The sequence below is a fragment of the Arachis hypogaea genome, chromosome 17 (genome assembly GCF_003086295.3).
Source record: "Arachis hypogaea cultivar Tifrunner chromosome 17, arahy.Tifrunner.gnm2.J5K5, whole genome shotgun sequence".
In the NCBI taxonomy this organism is placed as follows: domain Eukaryota; kingdom Viridiplantae; phylum Streptophyta; class Magnoliopsida; order Fabales; family Fabaceae; genus Arachis; species Arachis hypogaea.
The window spans coordinates 118,658,363-118,678,713 of NC_092052.1; the positions used below are offsets into that span (position 1 = coordinate 118,658,363).

The 20,351-nt window shown below is 33.9% G+C and overlaps 2 protein-coding genes and 1 long non-coding RNA gene across 4 annotated transcripts; 2 read left to right on the forward strand and 1 right to left on the reverse strand.

Moving 5' to 3' along the window:
• Nucleotides 1–2,763: 2,763 nt before the first annotated feature.
• LOC112763739 (uncharacterized) lies at nucleotides 2,764–10,471 on the reverse strand. 2 transcript variants are annotated; one of them, XM_072222263.1, is made up of 7 exons: nucleotides 10,333–10,471; nucleotides 9,914–10,238; nucleotides 4,214–4,449; nucleotides 3,695–3,953; nucleotides 3,414–3,593; nucleotides 3,149–3,304; nucleotides 2,764–3,041 (listed from the first exon to the last, which is right to left on the reverse strand). In XM_072222263.1, the coding sequence occupies exons 4-7, from the start codon at nucleotides 3,905–3,907 to the stop codon at nucleotides 2,877–2,879; spliced, it is 714 nt and encodes a 237-aa protein (XP_072078364.1). In that variant the 5' UTR covers nucleotides 3,908–3,953; nucleotides 4,214–4,449; nucleotides 9,914–10,238; nucleotides 10,333–10,471; the 3' UTR covers nucleotides 2,764–2,876. The 2 variants fall into 2 exon arrangements, with proteins under 2 accessions (XP_072078364.1, XP_072078365.1); XM_072222264.1 differs by lacking the exon at nucleotides 10,333–10,471 and having other exon boundaries at nucleotides 9,914–10,321.
• LOC112763740 (uncharacterized) lies at nucleotides 6,084–8,346 on the forward strand. The gene is made up of 3 exons (XM_025809335.1): nucleotides 6,084–6,533; nucleotides 7,267–7,608; nucleotides 7,765–8,346. The coding sequence occupies exons 1-3, from the start codon at nucleotides 6,084–6,086 to the stop codon at nucleotides 8,344–8,346; spliced, it is 1,374 nt and encodes a 457-aa protein (XP_025665120.1).
• A 6,601-nt stretch (nucleotides 10,472–17,072) lies between the features above and the next one.
• LOC112767116 (uncharacterized) lies at nucleotides 17,073–19,529 on the forward strand. Its single transcript, XR_011875611.1, has 4 exons — nucleotides 17,073–17,319; nucleotides 17,547–17,656; nucleotides 18,304–18,423; nucleotides 18,738–19,529. It is a non-coding gene; the product is annotated as an uncharacterized lncRNA (long non-coding RNA).
• Nucleotides 19,530–20,351: the final 822 nt, after the last annotated feature.

Below are 20,351 nucleotides of genomic sequence, written 5' to 3' on the forward strand. Positions count from 1 at the left end.
TAGGGAATAGAATATTTTATTAAAAATTTAATTTAATTCTTTTAAATTATTCTGAAACATTAATTAAATTATCAATTTGTTAATTAACTCTCAATCTAATATTTTAATTTAAAATATAAGATAATATAATTAATTATAAAAATTAAAGTATTAAATTTTAAAATCTCAATTATTTAAACTAAATCGTATAAAATTTTTTTTTTATAACTACTAAGTCTTATAATTTAAATATGAAAAATTATTCAATAATTATAGAATTAAGTAAAATTTTTATTTTAATTACCAAAATTTGATTTAATTATTCTCAATGAAATAATTTTTTGAAAATAAAATCGCTAATAAATAAATAAATTTAGAATAACTCAAAATAAAATTTTTCAAAAGTTCTGAGTCATAATAATAATAATAATAATAATAATACAGTTAATTTATATACTAAAAATCTACTAATAACTTTAATAACAACACAAATAAATAAACTTATATATAATTAAAATATAAAAAAAATACTTACCAATTGAGAATGATCCAAATATTCAATAATATGTTGAGATAATGTAAAATTACAAACCATTTTTCACTAATTTTACTACTCACATACTCAACCTTCTTCTTATTTTTCGATCTTTTTCTTCCCTAAACTCAAAACGTAGAAATTGTTTTTAAGTGTGCTCACCTATCTTCAAGCAAACGCAACACGCATTATAAAGACTCCATATCACCCCCTTCACATACTCGTGTAACACATGAAAGTGTCTTTTCTGTCAAACACAGATCACGCTTTGTTGTGACCTCCTGTTAAATGTAACTCATGTTTGGTGTCTCCCAATGTGGTCAAACTGTAGGTCTATTCTGCATGCAGGGATAGAGGACACGTTTCAACATTTGGTTGTCTCTCCATATAAAACGCAACCTGCGTTTTTTCAGCAATTTTTCGTTTGCTTCATGTCAATCATAAAATGCATTTTGCAACTCTGTGCAGTTGTAGATCCACATATGTGGATAACATATTATGCACTAATATATTTAAATTACTCTATTTTTTATTCCATAATTAAATTAATTTCTACATTTTATACGTTGATAATATAAAAATAAAATATTATACAATAAAAATTTATTATCTTCTTTCATTTTTCACAATTGTTTTTAATATAAAAATAAAAATGTAATAAATTATAGTAAAAATATTACATGATTCCCTTTAAAAAAAAACTTTATATCACAATTAGGTTTAGGAGTAAGGAATACAACTAACATAATTTAGGGGAAAAACAAAAAAAACTACGAAAAAATTAAAAATCAGTCACCCTATATTTACGTATAAATATATTTGATCCTAAATTCATTTTTAATATATATTTTATATTTTAATATATATTTTATATCGATAATTTTTTTTATAAACAAGGGGTACACTACATAGAAATTACTCTAAAAAAGGATACGTCCATGGCATCGGAAAGAAAATAAGATAAAATACACAAAAATAAATTGTAAAAAAATGACAGCCAAACTCCAAAAAATGTCTTTTAAACGTTAAACGATCAGCACAACAATTTGCTTCTCAAAATTCATAGTAAAATTCCCAACTCGAAAACTTGCTGAACCTGTCCTTAATAGTCATAGTCACAATGAGTGTGAACTCCATAGAAATCGATAGTATCATGCAGACACAACAAAACTACAGCTCTTGAATCAACCTCAATAGAGAGATTAGCAATATCCAAATTAATAGTCAATTCCATACCAAAAAGTATACCCCACAATTCAGCCACGTACAAACACCTAAATTAGCACTGAAACAAGCCAAGAATTATCTCTCGTGATCCCGTAAAATGCCACCACGCACAGCCTTTCCTTCCTTTGACACAACCATCTATATTTAATTTAATGAAGGGGGAGGTTGGGAGAGACCAATAGATCTGCTTTTCTATAAGGTAGCGTTTGTTTTCAGGTACTAAGACGGAAAGTAGAAGATTGAAACTCAATATCATGTTTGTTGGTCCAGAGATTGGTACTAAAATTTCAGTCTCTGTCTTCAAAATTTCAGCATTTTAGTACCTCCAAAAAGTGGGGACACAAGGGAATGAAATTTTTGGGGACGGAGACTAAAATTTTAATAACATTTTATACCTAAAATACCTCTATTTCAATTAATTAATTCTAATTTTACTCTTTGTACAAATTAAATTAGAATTTCATTCTTATTTCAATTTCTGTCTCCTACTTTACACCAAATACAATACTGAAATTTATTTCAGTATCTATCTCAATCTCTGTCTCTCTTTCAAACGCTATCTAAAAGAATCAACATTTCTCCTCATTCTAATAAACTAAGACCGGGCAGTAACATAATCTTGAGCTAACCAAGAGCAGCCAAATGGACAGCACCCTCTGGTACAGATCGATCCTCTTCAAAGATATATTTATTCCGACAATAAAGAATATGTATAATGCAAGAGAAGAGAAGGGACCAAGATATTAATAACTAATTTGGTACCTAATTTTTTATATACATCTAATAAGGTTGATAAAAGAATACGCAACAAATGCGACAAATTCTTGTCATATTTTGGCACTAAATTCTCTTATATTTTGGCAGTATTTGATCACACTCATATAATTAGAAGAGTGATATATGCTTTATTTATTTATTTAATTTCATGTTGATACGATTATTTGTTAAGGGAAAAAAAATTGATTTCTTTTCATCTATTAGGCCTATCCGGGTTTTCCAAGATGCAACTCTATATTGTCTGTAATAATCTTATGCCTGCTAATCATGATAAAGTTATGTACAAGCTAAGGTATATATAAAAGGAGAATCAAATGTTGCTCTACTAGACTTATGAGAAAATGTGTTACAATATCAATTAGTCTGAATATAGAAATTTCTGATACGGCGTTCCATTCAGTGCTTTTTGCACTTCTTCCCAGTTTTCAATCTGCATTGATAGTGGAGCAGTGTGTATCCTCACTTGATGGCTCTGTAGATCTCTGTACGGCACCCTTAAAAATTCTTGAACATCCATGATTTTCTGCAGGTGAAATATCCAAATTCGTACAGAAAGATCAAAACAGATGCACATATATTCCTGAAACACCTTATAACCTTTCCCATAACATATTGAGAAGATAGGCTTACAGTTCGATTGTTGAGAAGATCCTCATAGTAGAGAACAATGTGGCGAATGTTCTTGAAGTATACCAAGGCCTTTTGAGTTGTCTCCTCAGTTAGCTTTAGCTCTGATATCATTAGCGTAACATTGAGTCGTGGCCTATACTGTGCAAGAATATTCGCCTGCACCACAATCAGATACACACATTTTGAAATGAATCAACAATAATAATTATAACTACATTACCTACGTACATAGAGTACAAGATTAATTAAACGAAATGAAAGGAACCTCTGTAGTGGAATGCACGTGAGACTTGTGTGTTCCGTTCAGTAACTTGACCTCCTTGTCATAAATATTTGCCAACACAGATACCATTCTGCGAAGCAAATTTCTTCTGAATAGAAATATTACGGATACATTTCTTCTTTCAAAATATTCTACTATTTCTTCATGATGCCTTGTCAACCCCTACAGTATATTTAATCACTCTTGAGAATCTCATCACAGCATCTTATACAGTCCTAGTTAATTAATTTCTTAACATGGCTTGGTGTTATTATGGTAAGTACCTGATTAAGCATCCATTTGAAGCCAACAGCGGCAGAGCATTCATTCTTTGAAGCACTTGTGAACCAGTCAAGATTATACACTTTATCCAATGTCAGCAAAATTGAAGAGACATTCTCCCTTCTTTTAACAACCGAAAATATTTCTCCATTGGAGCTAACATTCATATGACTGTTCAAAAGTGTCTCAAACCAACCGCTCCCAGATCTTTGCATTGACACAATGCAAAATAACCGAACAGGATTGCAGGCACACTCCTCTCTAAGCATAAAACCAATAAATCATTTATATAAATAACTAATCAAGAAATGTGTTTATATATATATATATGCAACAAGGCAATATTTACGCTAAAAATCAGGTACCAAATCAATCAATATATATTTGTATATACATGTATTTTTTCTCATATTTTCATCCATGTATATTTTATATTCTGACATGTATAAAATGCCGATAACGGATTTGGTGGCCGCTTTTTTGTGTAAACATAACATGCTTGATATAAATGTTTAGTTTACCTGTTGAAGGTTTGTGGCTCTGGATAATTCAAGTAGGGCAGTTCCCATTGTTCCACAGGAGGAGGAGGACATTGCTGTTTGAAGACTTTGACGTCTACGAGCTTGGAATGTGTGTTTACACCTACTTGTTCTGAACAAATCGAAAATATGTATACTCCACAAATCACAGAGAAAGCTAAAACTACTAACCTTGAAGCTAACGGGAATTTCTTGGATGACTTTACATCTACAGGGTCCTGAAATAATATGCACAAGATCAGAGTGTTATTTTCCAAGAATTACGTAGTTATGTATATGATCAGCATGGCTTGGCTTAGAAGACAAAAACAATATCAAGAGAGATCTCGCTGAAGCTTACTTTGGTTTCCATCTAAGATCTCCATAAAGAATATAGAACAATTAATTTGCTATCATAAGTTATGTTTGGAACCTAGAGAGATACATGGCGAAAGAAGGGGTCAGAGGTTTGGGTTTGGCTAATCCGAAAATGTTTGGAAAACAAAAAATGTTCAGCAAAAAATTGCCAAAACCTTCTATTTTTCACTTCACTTATATGATTTTAGTACATGAATATTATAATTTCTCGTGTGCTTTTTTTACTAAGTGAAAACAATATCGATCATTGCCATTTATATTAGTTTATTCCTTTTTAATGTGTATATATAATTTAATTTCTTCTGAATACTCATTTATGGTATTTAATTTGCATTATAGTAAATTAGTAATAAAAGCACATTCTTTGTTTATTATTTAATCACTTGTATATATGTTCATTGTTGATGCTATTTCCAAAACAATATTTAAACTAAAACTCCAAATTAAAAGAATATAAGATTTTTTTTTCCTAAAGAAATGTTTCCATACATCTCAATTTTCGTATTATATTTTTTTTTAGCAAACGTTGCTTGTTCGTGAATTTATATATTTTTTAATCTTTATTCTTTGTGTTTCAACTCTTGTCAAATATTAATCAGTTTAGTTTTTTCTTTTTTTGTCTGCATATAGCATTTGAATTCAACTTTAACGTGGAGCCTGAAGGAATTGAAAATTTTAAATATTTATTGAACTCACCCGATGAAAATATTCTTAGTCAACCAATTTCTGAAAACCTACAAATTCACACAAGCTCTAACAAAATATGCTTATAAGCTAATTTAATATTTTTAAAATAACATTCATGTGTGTTTATTTATAAACGAATTTTATATTTAATTATATATAAAATATATTACTTTCAAATTTTATCATAATTAAATTTGAAAAATTAATGTAAAATTCTTAATTTATTCAATTAACAAATATACTCCTAGCAATCATGAGTTCATACAAGATTTTTCAAGTTCTGTTCGGGTTTGCAAAAAATACTTATTTTACTAGTAAAAATTTCTAGAGTGTCAACGATAATACAATGGCAGCTCCTGCTGTCTCATAGGGAACGGGTAGAGGACAGACTAAATTAGAGGAAGAACAGATCATAGCTTTTGTAGATGAGGACATCAAAGAAGGATTGGAATTATGTACCAAAAGTTTGATTGGAAGATTACTGGCGGACAGATCATTCCGTGCAGATACATTGGAGGCCACTCTAAACACAATATGGAGACAACCATAAGGCTTTCGGATTTTAGATCACGGAGGTAACAAATTCCAATTTTTCTTCAAAGATAAAATCAAATTGCTCAGGGTGGAGAAAGGGGCTCCTTGGTTGTTCAAAAATTATATTCTAAATCTGAAAAGATGGAGGGAAGATTCAATTATCAATGATGCAGAATTCTCTTATGTTTCTATATGGGTACAACTGTGGGGTTTACCGGAGCAATGTAAAACCAAAGGATTGAAAAAAAGGGTAGGAGAGACGCTGTGAAAGGTGATGGATGTTGCTGTATTCTCTATGAAGGGGAAGGAGGAGAGGATTTTAAAAATTCAAATCCTCCTAGACATCACAAAGCCATTGAGGAGGAAGATGAGAATCTCAGGAAGCAACAACAAAATTATTGATCTTCAACTCAAGTATAAGAGGATTGGTAATTTTTGTTATTGTTGTGGGTGCATCGGGCATGAGATCAGGGCGTATTCAGAAAACCTAGCAAATATAGCGCAAGGAGGAGAAGAAGAAGCGGAATGGGGAGCATGGCTAAGGGTAGATCAATTCGGTAGGAGAGTGGAGGATCAAAAAGAAAATAACAATCCAAATCAACCCAATGCTGCACAGGGAGACATACATAAACAGAAAAAATCAATCCCAGTTAACCTGATAAGAGAATTTGCAAGTCTCTCCGTTCAGGACCAGAACTCACAAATCAAACAAGATGATCAAGAGGTGCACAGTGGCCGAAAAATGCTAATAATAAAAAGAAATAAGGGGGAAGTTCAGAAACATGGGAAGAAGGAGATAAAGACAGCAACATAGTGGCCCAATCAATAGATCCAACTCTGCCCAAATTAGATGATGGATGCTTCACCTTCAGTGCTGCAGGAGGTAACGAGAGGGGAGGAGAAATTAAGAAACAAAATCTGAAGCAAATAGCAAGGAAAAAACACAGCTTTCAAGCTGTCTTAGGTATTAAGAGGAGATCTAGAGGATCGGGGGAGAGTATAGGTGTTAAAAAGCTTTGTCAGGAGGAAGAGGAAGAGCTGAATAAGGGAGAGGCTGCCACCCAACAATTGGCACCCAAGGAGGGATGAAAGTGATGATGTGAAATTATCGAGGTTTGGAAAAACCTCTGAGAGTTCACAACATCAAAGAGATTTCTAGATCCCATTCCCCCGAGGTATTATTTCTTTGTGAGACAAAAAATAGTACCTTGACAGTCGAGAGAGTGCTAAGGAGGGAAGGCTACAAATATGTTTTTACAGTTGATCCAATGGGCCTGTCTGGAGGATTAGCAGTGGCTTGGAAGGATGAAGTGCGGGTGCACATAATGTAACATGACCAGTTCTTTGTGTATTTTTCCATAGAGGACCAGCAAGCGGGTTTAAAATGGGAAATTATAGGAGTACACTTGCACACAGATGAGACAAATAGAGGGTTTCAATTTGCAAAACTATTACAGATATTGGAAGGAGGGAGTGAAACGCTAGTAATAATAGGAGACTTCAATGCAATTAAAAATCAAGAGGAAAAGGAGGGAGAAAGACAAAAATCCAGCACTTCAATACAACAGTTTAGGGATTTCATCAATGAGGGAAGGCTAGTCGACATTGGTTATGAGGGAGATAAATACACTTGGAGCAATCGTCAATTTGGAGAGAATCATATAAAGGAAAGATTGGATAGAGCTCTTGTTACAAATGAGTGGAAAGGTGAATTTCCAGCAACCACTCTTGCACACTTATCCGATTCCGGTTCAGACCATAAGGCCATTCTTCTCAACACGGGTGGTGAAGAAAGGAGGGTAAAAAGGAGGTTCAGATTTCAGGAGTGATGGTGTGAAAATGAAGAGGTGATTAGTTTAATCAAACAGGCATGAATAATAGATATTCAGGAGTCTCCAATGTTTAAGCTAGATGGAAAGCTAAAGTATTGTAAACATTCAATTGTACAATGGCAGCAGCACTCTGAATCTAATTCAAGGAAGAAAATTCAGATTCTTAAGAATCAGATAGAATCTGAAATGCAGAAAGGAGTTCAGGCAGATGGAAATGCTATCCGAATCTTAGAAACTGAACTAGAGGACGCATTGGAGGAAGAAGAGCGGTATTGGAGGGAGAAGTCTAGGATGCAATGGCTCAACTGGGACGATAGAAATACTAAATTTTTTCATTCCAAATTTCAAACGAGGAATCGGAAAAATAGAATAAAGGAGTTGGAGGACGAAGAGGGGAATATGGCAAAGGAACCAGCAGAAATAGCGGAAGTTGCACAGAAATACTTTGAAAAGCTATTCACAACAAGCTGTCTTAGAGATCCGACTGCAAAATTGGATGAAATCCGCCAAAAAATAAATGCAGCCACTAATAGAATGCTGTGTAGGCCAGTGACTGAAGCGGAAATTAAAGCAGCAGTCTTCTCCATCAACCCTTTTTCGGCTCTGGAAGATGATGGATTCACAGCAAAATTTTTTCAATTCTTTTGGAGTACAATAAAGGGAGATGTGACAGCAGCTGTTAGAAGCTTTTTTCTACGGAGGTAAAATTTTGAAAGCTTTTAATCATACTCACATATGTCTCATACCTAAGGTGCCGGCCACTAATTCTATGAAACAAGATAGACCGATTAGTCTTAGCTCTGTTTTCTATAAGATCATATCTAAAATTCTGGTGCACAGACTTCAATCAATTATGAATAGACTAATCAGTGACTCTCAAAGTGCTTTTATAAAGGGCAGGTTGATTAGTGATAATGTTCTAATTGCACACGAATTCATGCATTTTTTTCAAAAATAAAAGGCATGGAGATTATGATTTGGCATTAAAGCTAGATATGAGCAAGGCTTATGATAGGGTGGAATGGAGTTTTTTTTTTTTGGAAGGTGATGAAGAAGCTAGGTTTTTGTGATCGATGGATGAAGTGGATTGAGGAACTTGTGACGACGGTATCTTACTTTATTACTGTGGATGGACAACCTCATGGATATTTTAAACTATGTAGAGGATTACGACAAGGTGATCCTCTATCTCCCTACCTATTTTTGTTTTGCGCAGAGGGACTTTCCCATCTGCTCCACAGAGAAGAACAGAGGCTGGAAATTTCTGGTTTGAGACTCAATCAGAGGTGTCCGACAATCAATCATCTTTTCTTTGCAGACGATTCAATTCTTTTTAGCAAAGCTTCAGAAGTAAAGTGCCAGAGATTTCTATAGGTTCTACAGACTTATAAAGAACTTAGTGGCCAAAAGGTAAACTTGGACAAATCATCAGTCTTCTTTAGTAAGAACACACCAATCCAGTCTGAGACCATTTGGCGGAGATTCTCCTTGTCCCCCATGTTGGCAATCAAAACAAATATTTGGGTTTACCGGCAGTGGTTCAGAGATCAAAGAAAGCGACATTTAATTACATTAAAGATAGGGTACGTCAGAAGCTTAGCCATTGGAAGATGGCTCTATTATCTTCTAGTGGACGCGAAGTGCTTATTAAGGCGGTGGCAACCACGATACCCATATACACACTAAGTTGCTTCAAGTTACCGGAGACACTAATTGAAGAGATTCAGAGAGCCATACTCCAATTTTGGTGGGGGCAGAAAAGATCAGAAAACAGGATGCAGTGGATCGGATGGAAGATTTCTTGCAGACCAAAAATGCAAGGGGGACTAAACTTTAAAGATTTGAAGGCCTTTAATCTTGCCATGCTCGCAAAGCAAGGTTGGAGGTTAATTTCCAGACCTAATTCTCTCATCAGTAAAGTGTTACAGAGCAAATATTATAGATATTCAAGCTTCCTAAGAGCAGAGGTTGGTAATAACTCATCATGGGGTTGGAGGAGTTTTATCGAAGGCAGAAAGGTGCTAGAAAAAGGTATACTATGGGAAGTAGGAAGGGGATTTAACATCAGAATCCGAGAAGACTTATGGGTGAAGGATTATGTTTTAATTACTCCTATTACTACCACGACAATGACTGCTAATCTAGAATGGGTTTCACAATTACAGCATTCAAATAGAACATGGAACCAGAATTTATTTCAGTCCAATTTCAATCCAGAAATAGCTACAGCAATAATCAACACTCCAATTCATGAGACAGAGGATAGAGTTACCTTGATGCTGGAGAAAGGGGGCGGCTTCACTGTTGCTTTAGGATACAAAATAGCCTTTAACTTCTACCACCCACCAACTGAATACCTGCCAGAACAATGCAAAAGAAAGAACTTATGGAAGAGCATATGGAAAATTAATTGTCAACCGAAAATAAAAAATTTGTTCTGAAAACTGATGCATGGAGGACTCCCTGTGAAAGAAAGGTTGAACGCCCGAATACAATCCATCGAACCCTGGTGCCCAAAATGCAATCGGTCACAAGAAAGTATTTTTCATTGTTTCTGGGAGTGCCCAGATGTGACTGAAGCTTGGAAATGTTCAAATCTGCCATGGCAGACCATGGAAGTGATGGATTCAGTTGGAAGAAGAATTGATAATGGAAGAAAATCCGAATGAAAAAAGAGCAGTAGCAGCAAACCTCTTATGGCAAATCTGGTTAGCAAGAAACGCCTGGGTATTTGAAGGTAAAATTACCCCTTCAAGAACTATGGTGGAGATGGCCAGAAGAAGTGTGCGTGAGAGAATATGAGACCCTTGAGTTTTTACTTTACCTCTTTAGTTTCCTTATGCTTAAGTCATTTTATTAAAGTTGGAACTTCCTATTCTCTTTATTATAATTCTGCCTGTAATCCAAATTGGACCAATTTTCAGTAATAAAATTGCATAACTTTGATAAAAAAAAATCATGAGTTCATACACATAATATTTATATTTAGGTACACATAATATCTATAATTTTGTATATATAATGTTTATAGTTAATAATCTTTTACAAATAATATTACCAAATTCTAAATTACGTGTCTTCTTGTATATTTCAATATTTCATATATGCATCAATAGATCATGATTTTAATTATTTTAATTTTTTTTATATTCATAAATATGCTTATTTATTGATGAGTTAATAAATACTTTTAAAAAAAAATTTCTTAGTTTTCGTTCATATTTTATTTTTCATATTTTATTTTATAATAGTTGATATGTAAAAATATGAGTTATATAGTAAAAATTGTTAAAAGTTTTTAATTTAACATCCATAATTTTATACATATAACATTTATAATTTTAAACACATAACATTTATAATCAATGAATTGGTGCTGATTTATTATTTATTATTTTATTTTACAGGTCATAAACTAATAATTTTAGATTTTTTTATTATTAATAAATAATGATCAATCAAAAGATATTTTGATTTTTGGTTTAATTATTCTGTTGGTCTCTATAGTTTCGTAAAATTTTCAATTAGGTCCTTATACTTTTTTTTCTTTTTAATTTGGTCCATGCACTAAATTTTTTTTTAAATAGGTCCCTTTTGACCGTAATTGATTTAATTGTATAGGGATTCAATTAAAAAAATATTAGTGCAGAAATCCAAATAAAATAAAAAAAATATAGGAACCAATTAAAAAAATTTGGTGTAAGAACTCAATTAAAAAAAAAAGTATAAGAACTTAATTAAAAATTTCGCAAAACTATAAGAACCAAAGTAATTAAACCTTGATTTTTTATAAAATACAAAGAGGAAGGCTCGGCCTTAGGAAAGCTCAAGAAATTATCAACTTGTTTCTCATGAAACTAGCTTGTAACTTGATTACAAATAGAGATCCCTTATGGTTCAAGATGATGAGATCGAAATGTAGGTGCGACGGTGATACCATTCCCAAAGTTTATTAAAAGGCTAATTTTCCAACGTGTGGAAGGGCATACTGAAGATTTGGAATCAGTTCAAGACAAGTATCATTTGGAAAATAGGTAATGGAGAAGCGATTCATTTTTGCGAAGATCATTGAGTTTCAGGAATTGAGTCTCTTAAGACCTTTATCATGGAAATCTTGCAGCAGACAGCTTTAAAGATAAAGTATCTTTGCTGACCAGAATAATAATTGGAGGTGGGAGAAGCTATATCAAATGCTTCCAGAACATGTTTTGGACATCATTCGTCTTGTGAAAGCCCACCAAAGAAAACTCGGCTCTAATAGTACAGCTTGGCTACCCGAACCAAATGAGAAATTTTCGATCAAATCAGCATATGAAGAAATCTATGACTATGATAATGACGATGCTCCTAGCAACTACTTTAAGAATATTTGGAAGATAAAAAAACTTCACAGAATTAAAACGTTTGTTAGCTCATTATGCTTAAAGTTCTGTTCACAAATTCTAGAAGACAAAAAAGAGGGCTTACTAATGATGCTAGTTGCCCCGATATTCCAACAAGAAAAAAATGTTGTTCTATGATAAGAATAAAACACATAATTTTTTACTCGCAAAAATTAGAGAAGTAACAATATCACTCACAACAAATAATAACACAACAATATTTAATAGCAACGAAAAAATCACACAAACAAGAAAATAAAAACAAGTTAACACACTAAGATTTTTAACGTCGAAAAATTTCTCAATGTGAGAAGTAAAAATCACGAGTCACCAAGACCAGGAAATAGCTTTACTATGATGAAAAATAGGGTATAAAAGAGTCACAAATTACTATACAAAATATGCATACAATAAGGCAAATAACCCAAACATCAAAACTTACAAAACAAGAACAAAATAAAAATATCACAAAAACCAGAGTTGCTATACATAGCCAATATCTCCATCTACAGAAATTAAATTGAAGATCCAAACGGTGAAAATGAAGAACCGGGTGTCTGAAACACACTGTTCGAATTTGAGCTTGATTCAACGGTTAACAAATCGTAGCAACCAATATACAGAGACAGCCTTGTATATATGCGAAAATAACTTTCTCTCTTCTCTTCTCCCTAGTGTTTGGTGTTCTCTTACAAATGAGATCTCTCTCAGCAACCCTAGCACATCCTCAGCTACTTCAACTATCTATGGGTACCAGCATTTGGGCTTTTCTCTACATAGAAACAGAGCCTTAGTCATCATATCAGAACCATTCTCCTCAGTATGAACCTTTTCAAGTTTCAACAACTCAGCGTCCAAAACATCACGTCCAATGATACCTCACATCAATATGTTTCTGGGTTTGAAACAAAGGGCTAACACAACCAACAGCATGAGCTATATCTGGCCTTGTGCACACCATAGCATACATTAACCTACCCACAGCTGATGCATATAGAACTTTATCCATGTCTTTCTTCTCTTCTTCACTTGATGGATTTTACTTGCAACTTAATTTGAAGTGTGTAGCAAGAGGAGTATTAACCGCCTTTGCTTTCTCCATTTGGAACCTGCGCAACATTGTCTCTATGTATTTCTCCTGTGATAACCAAGGTTTCTTCTCCTTTCTATCACGCTTGATTCTTATACAAAGAATCTCCTTTGCTGATCCAAGGTCCTTCATTGAAAATGACATCACAAGTTGATTCTTCAACATGTCAATCCTAGAAGCATTTTGACCAACAATAAGCATGTCATCAACACATATCAAAAGGATAATAAAATTATTACTAGCAAACTATTTAACACAGACTCGAACTTCTTGTACTATTGTCTTGGAGCTTGCTTCAAGCTATACAAGCTCTTCTTCAGTTTGAAAACATGATCCTCTTTGCCATTTATAACGAAAACTTCAGGTTATTCCATGTAAATTTCATCCTTAAAATCACCATGAAGGAAAGCAGTTTTCACATTTATCTACTCTATTTCTAAATTAAGACTTGTAGTTAAACTCAAAATAGTCCTAATAGAAGATCTTCTCACAACCAGTGAAAAAATTTTATTATAGTCAACTCTCTTTTTCTGCCTATAGTCCTTAACCACCAATCTAGCCTTGTACCTTGGAGACTGAGAACTTTCTTCACACTTCAACCTATAAACTCACCTGTTCTTCCAAGCTTTCTTCTCTTTTGGCAGCTTTACAAGTTCAAATATTTGATTATCATGCAAGAATTACATTTCATCATGCATTGCATCATACCATTTCTTATTGTCATCACCATCCATAGCTTCCTTATAACATTTAGGTTTTTCTCCACCAGTCAAAGTCACATACCCATCACTAACATTAGAAGGATACCTCATTGAAGGTTGTCGCTCTCTAGTAGACCTCCTAGGATAGAAACTTGGTGGATTTTCAGGCAGCTCAGGTTGATTATTAGCATCATCATCACCTAGAGCATCAATCGGATCTCCCATCTGCTGATTATCAGGAACCAAAGGCTCATTTTACTGCATATGATCCTGATCTTGATTCTCTACTAGTTCTGGTGAAGGAGGTGGCTAAATTGGATATACATCAGTCAAGTCATTGCTCTCTTGGAATTTTTCTTCTCTACCTCATCAATGTCTTCAATGGTCTGGTCTTCAATAAACTCTACATTATGGCTTCTTACAAGATTCTTTTCAACTGGATCATAAAGCCTGTCATCCAACTCATCCTAACCATAGCCAATAAAAATGCACTGCCTTGTCTTCACATCCAACTTGGACCTCTCGTCCTTTGGAATATGAACAAATGCTTTGTATACAAAGACTCTCAAGTGACCATACAAGACATCTTTGTTCGACCAAACATGATCTGGAACATCATAATCTTAAGAAATTGTAGAACTCAGATTAATCACATGAGCCACAGTAAGTAGCGCTTCACCCCAAAAGACTTTAAGTAGCTTAGCTTTAGTAAGCATAAACCTAACCTTTCAAGCAGTGTTCTATTCATCCTTTCTGCCAAATCGTTCAACTGAGGTATTTTAGGAGGTATCTTTTCATGCCTAATACCTTGCTGCTTGCAATACTCATCAAATGGTCCACGATACTCACCACCATTATTAGTGTGAACACATTTAAGCTTTTTACCTGTTTGCCTCTCAACCAAAGTTTGGAATTGTTTGAACTTTTCTAAAGCTTGGTTTTTTGTTTTCAAAGCATAAGTCCAAAACTTTCTTGAATGATCATCAATAAAAGTAATAAATAAACAACTCTACTAAAATATTGTATCTTCAAAGGACCACAAATATCGAAATGCACCAATTTCAAGAAGTCTAATTTTTTTGAAGATTGATGCTTCTTGAAGGATAATTTTCTTTGTTTACCAGCCATGCAATGAGAACATTTCTCCAATTCTGTATTCTTCAAACCGGAAAGAACATCTTTTTGAACCAAACAATTAAGTCCTTTTTCACTAATATGACCAAGTCTTATGTGCCACAAACTACAAACTTCTTTATATTCAACCGCATTTACACTATCTTTTGTAATCATGGCATGCATCACATACAAACTTGAAGTACCTTTTTCTCGAGCTACCACTAAGTTGCGTTTAGTAAGCTTTCATTGTTCAAAGCCGAAAGTGTTTACAAAGCCTTCATTATCGAGCCTTTTAACTGAAACCGAATTCAAGCGAACATCTGGAGCGTGTCTAACATCTTTGAGTAGCAACTTCATTCCCATATTAGTCTCAAGACAAATATCTCTTACACCAATAACCTTGGTCAAGCCATTATTACCCATCTTAAGCACTCCAAAATGCTTAGAGTATAAGAAGTGAAGAACTCCTTCTTCGGTATAACATGTATTGAGGAGCCACTATCAATTATCCAGCTGAACTCATCATCAGAAACAAAATTGACCTTGTACTCATAATCAACAATGTCAACAATGAAAAGATCATCTGAAATAGCAGATACACGATCATTACTTCCATCATCTTTCCTTTCTTGCTTACCTTTGTTCTCCTTTTTCTAAAAAAAAATAATATATTTTTACATGGCCTATTTTATGACAGTAATGACACTCAACATTCTTGTATCTTGACTTGGATTTACTCTTGCTTTTACCTCTACCTTTTTAACTTTTATTCTGATTTCTCCTCCTATTTTCAGTGACTAGCATTTCAAAGAGTGACAAAGAATTCTGCGTCTTCCTTCTCATCTCTTCATTTAAAATGCCATGTTTAATAAGTTGCGTGCTCACTTTACCATTCGGAGTAGAATTAGTAAGAGAGATATGAAGTGTCTCCCAAAAATTTGGTAGAATATTTAGCAAACATAATCCTTGAACCTCATCTTCAAGTGATCTAATACTTATAATTCTTCCTTGTATCTCAAATTTATCAATATATTCAACAAGTACAATTTATTATTGCTAGACTTAGAAGCATACAAAGATTCAATTTGATTCCACAAAGCCCTAGCATGAGTCTCATTAGTAATGTGATTGTAAATATTATCATCCACTCATTTCTTAATAAAGTCACAAACTTGTTGGTGTTCAAACTCCCATTCTTCATCTGCTTTTGATTCTAGATTTTGTGTAGAAAATACGAATAGATGTAGATTTTTGACAAACAACAAATTCTTCATTTTTTCCTTCCATAGATGGTAGTTAGTTCCATTCAAGCTTATCATCCTAGTAGAATTATTTGCCTCCATCTTTCAAGTAAGTTATAACCAAATCCCCAAAACTGAACTTTGATACCAAATGATAGGAATAAAACACACAACTTTTTTACTTGCAAGAATCAAAGGAGCAATATACCCACTCACAACAAGTAATAACAGTAACACAATAATACCTAATAGCAGCGAGAAAATCACACAAACCACAAAAAAAGAGGTAAGCTAACACACCAAAATTTTTAACGTCGAAAACCTCCTCAATGTGAGAAGTAAAAACCACGAGTCACCATGAATAGAAAATAGCTTCACTATGATAAAAAATAGAGTACAAGAGAGTCATAAATTACTGTACAAAACATGCATACAACAAACCAAACAACCCAAGTACCAAAGCTTACAAAACAAGAACAAGAAGATGAAGATACCACAAAAAATAGAGCTTTTGTGCATGGCCAATACCTCCATCTATAAACACCAAACTAAAGACACTACTAGAAAACTAGTTATTACAGACAGATATTTCTGACGGATTTTATCCTACGAAAATACAGAAGGAATTTCAGAGAGATTTTTTGTCGGAAAATTAAAAAAATGAATTAGCATAAATTACAGACGGAAAAGAGAATCCGTCGATAATTCCGTCGGAAAAATTAATTTTTTTTCCATGGAAAATGGTTACAGACGGAAAATCCGTCTGTAATTAAATAGACAAAACGCTGCGTTTTATTAAATTATTACAGACGAAAAATCCGTCTGTAATTTAAATTTTCCGTCAAAAATATTGAGGTAACCCTAATTTTATCACCACCCATTCACACTCCATTCACACTCATCCCTCGAACGTTTCCAGCAGCCCTCATCCCTCAAACTCTTCTCCTCTGGTAGAAGGTGGTGTCGCCGCCGGCGGGACAGACCGTGGGTGCCCTCGTCATCTGGGGAAGCTCTACTTGGCCCTCTTCGCATCGTTCCTCCTCTTCTCACTATCGCACGAAGTTCTGAGTTGAGCTCGTGGCGTCGCCGTCGCGAAGGGTTCCTCCCCTCCTCGCCGTCCATTGTTTCTGATTCTCTGCTCCTCGCCGGTTTGTGATTTTGTGATTTAATCTCTGCTCCTCGCCCTCGTTGTTTCTGATTTTGTGATTTCATTTCCGATTTTGTGATTTAATCTCTGCTTCCTTTAATTCTCAAAGGTGCTTGATCTGCGATTTTGCCTCTTATTTCCATTTCTCTCTCTCTCTCTCTCTCTCTCTCTCTCTCTCTCTCTCTCGTTTTCTTAGTAGCCAAACAACTTGTTCTTGTTCTTATTCAGGTAGTAGTTGCTGCGTGTATTGGCTTTGATGTTTGTGCAAAGGAGTTGAAGATTGACCAGCCTTGAAGTTTGGTAAATGTGGTGATTCATATCTTCAAAATTTGCTTCAGGTGCCACTCTTCACAGTTTTTCAGTTTTTCAAACCTAATTTCTCTGTTTATTCTTTTGTTAATTGTTATAATTACTTTTTTTATTTTTTATTCATATTAATTTCTTGTATTGTTTGCTTGATGGAGTATATTTTCTTCTACGATGATAAGCTTTTTTTCTTTTTTTCAACTTTTTTATTTTCCGATTTGATTTGATTTATTTTGGGGTTGATGGATGATGCTGCTAATCACTTAACTTTGCTTGATTCATGCATCCAGCCATATCCAGTGAGGGAAAGGTTTTGATGTTGTCATGATAGGTTTTAGTGAATTACATCATAATTTGATTTTATTACTAGCTACTTGGGTTTGTGATCATCCAAGATTATCCCTCTCCAGGTGAAAGAATAACTTCCTCACAAATGAGATTAGGAGAAGACTCTTCCATTAAAATGACAGCTTTTGTTCCAAATTGATATATTAAAATGACAAATTTCAGCATGAAAGTTAAATGCACCAGAGAATTGGCCAATTAATTTTAGATGCAAAGTGACCTAATCTCCTAACCTCATTTTATTGTGTTTTTTAGTAAAGTGTAGATCTAAAACACTTTGATATCAGAAAATACGCATTCAAACTTAAAGCCTAATAGTTTATTTCTAACACAGGTTGGAGAAGGTGGCACCCAACTTTCTGGAGGACAGAAGCAGAGAATTGCTATAGCTGATTGGGAGTAGCAAAGGTGGTTGAGAACGACATGTTTGTTTTGATGAACAAAGAACAAACATGTATGCTCTCTATGCTCCCATCCTTTTCATTCTCTCCTTCCCCTTTGTTTAATTTTGATTATTGCTTGTTCCCTACTGCAATTAAAAGGAAGCTAAGCTAAGCTAAGCTAAAATACTGTAAGTAATGCTTTATAATCTCTTTTTGACACTTTTTTTGTTGGCATTATGCTTTATTTATTTATATTTTTTTTGCTGTTGTAAAGATTAATTTTTTATTCAGAAATTGAATACTGCTGTCTGTACTTCACTTATGGATACTGCTTTGGTGTGGAGTTGACTATTGATAACATCATAGCTGAGTACTTCTGTGACAGATTCAATCTCAAGCTGCACACTGCTGGGATCATTGCTGCCGGTTTCGGATTGGCGAATCTTTTCTCCAGGCCCGGTGGAGGGTTCATATCTGATGCAGTTTCAAAGAGGTTTGGAATGAGGGGTAGGCTCTGGGCCTTGTGGCTTTGCCAAACATTCGCTGGTGTCCTCTGCATAATTCTTGGGCTTGTTGGATCTTTGAGTGTTTCTGTTGTTGTTATGATCATATTCTCTGTGTTTGTTCAAGCTACTTGTGGCATGACCTTTGGAATTGTTCCTTTTGTCTCAAGATGGTTTGTGTTCTTCTTCTTCTTTTATTCTCTTTAGAGTTATCTTTAGTTCCATTGAATTGCTTTCCATTTTCTCCAGAGTGTTCTTTTAGTCAAGTTCAGACTCATTGACACAAAGAGGACAAAAATAGAAGTAAAAGAAAAAGTGGAATAGGATAGGTTCTTTTTTCTTTTTGGAAGTCATTGATCATCCTTACCTATGTACTTGGTTGAGACATTGAATTTGATTCTCTGGCATATAGTACATGGTTCATGCATCATATTTAGATTTGGAGAAATATTGAAGCCATTCATGATTTTTTATTCATAAATTAAAGCCACTCATAATTCTTGCTTCTTTTTTATTTGATGAAGTGCGTGCATCAACAATCAACATGCTTCTCAGTTCAATCTTTTGATTACAATATAGGGGGTTAAAATATTTTAAGTTGACTTTTTGAAGCCATTTCTTTTCTCTCTTAAATAATACTTGCTTTGGACATAACTTCTTAGGTGATTTTACATATAATTGAAGAAGTTGAGAATGTATGAAGCTGAAAATCAGATTTATTGATCTTTTTAATTAGGATTGTTTTTGAAAATCAGATTTTTCTGGCAACATAAGCTGAAACAAGAACACTCTTAGTGGCAGTAGTTGTTGTTAGTAATAAAAAAGTAGTAGTTGTTGTTAATAATAAAAAATGTTTAATGTTTGATTATTTATTTCATCTCGAGAATGCAGTGCACTATGTTGGGACTTTGGAAGATGGAACCATGTTTGATTCCAGTAGAGGGATAAAGATCAACCTATAAAGTTCACTCTTGGTCAAGGTATTTATTAAAGCAAGTACTGCTTGTTTTTTGATGCCTTGTTTTTCTTGAACAATCAATACATGACTACATAAATTTTTGACATTGATCTTTGAAACCCAGGGGTATGGATCTTTTTTATTGCGGGATTTGCCCTTTGATATTAAGGAAGAAGGACCTAGTGCACTTTTAAAGGTATGGGTTTTTTGCTTTCTTGGACACACCAGCTTGAGTGGTAACTTTTAGCATGGTCCAAATTCTCACCAAATTATGAACTGTACCTTAACTGCTCAGAGCAGGTTCAGAAAGCTATTGCCAAAATTGGTTTGCTGATCAGCCAAAATTGGTTTGCTGATCAGCCAAAATTGAATGCTATGAACTTGAACTTGAAATACTCATTGTTCAGTAGGTAGTTTAGAGCAAAGTTTTACAATAAAAGGAGATAATTAACAGAAGAGACATACTCACACTGTAGAGAGACCTGCTATTAAGAACATTAAACTCATCTTATTTTTACTTATTGCGGTTAAGGGTGCT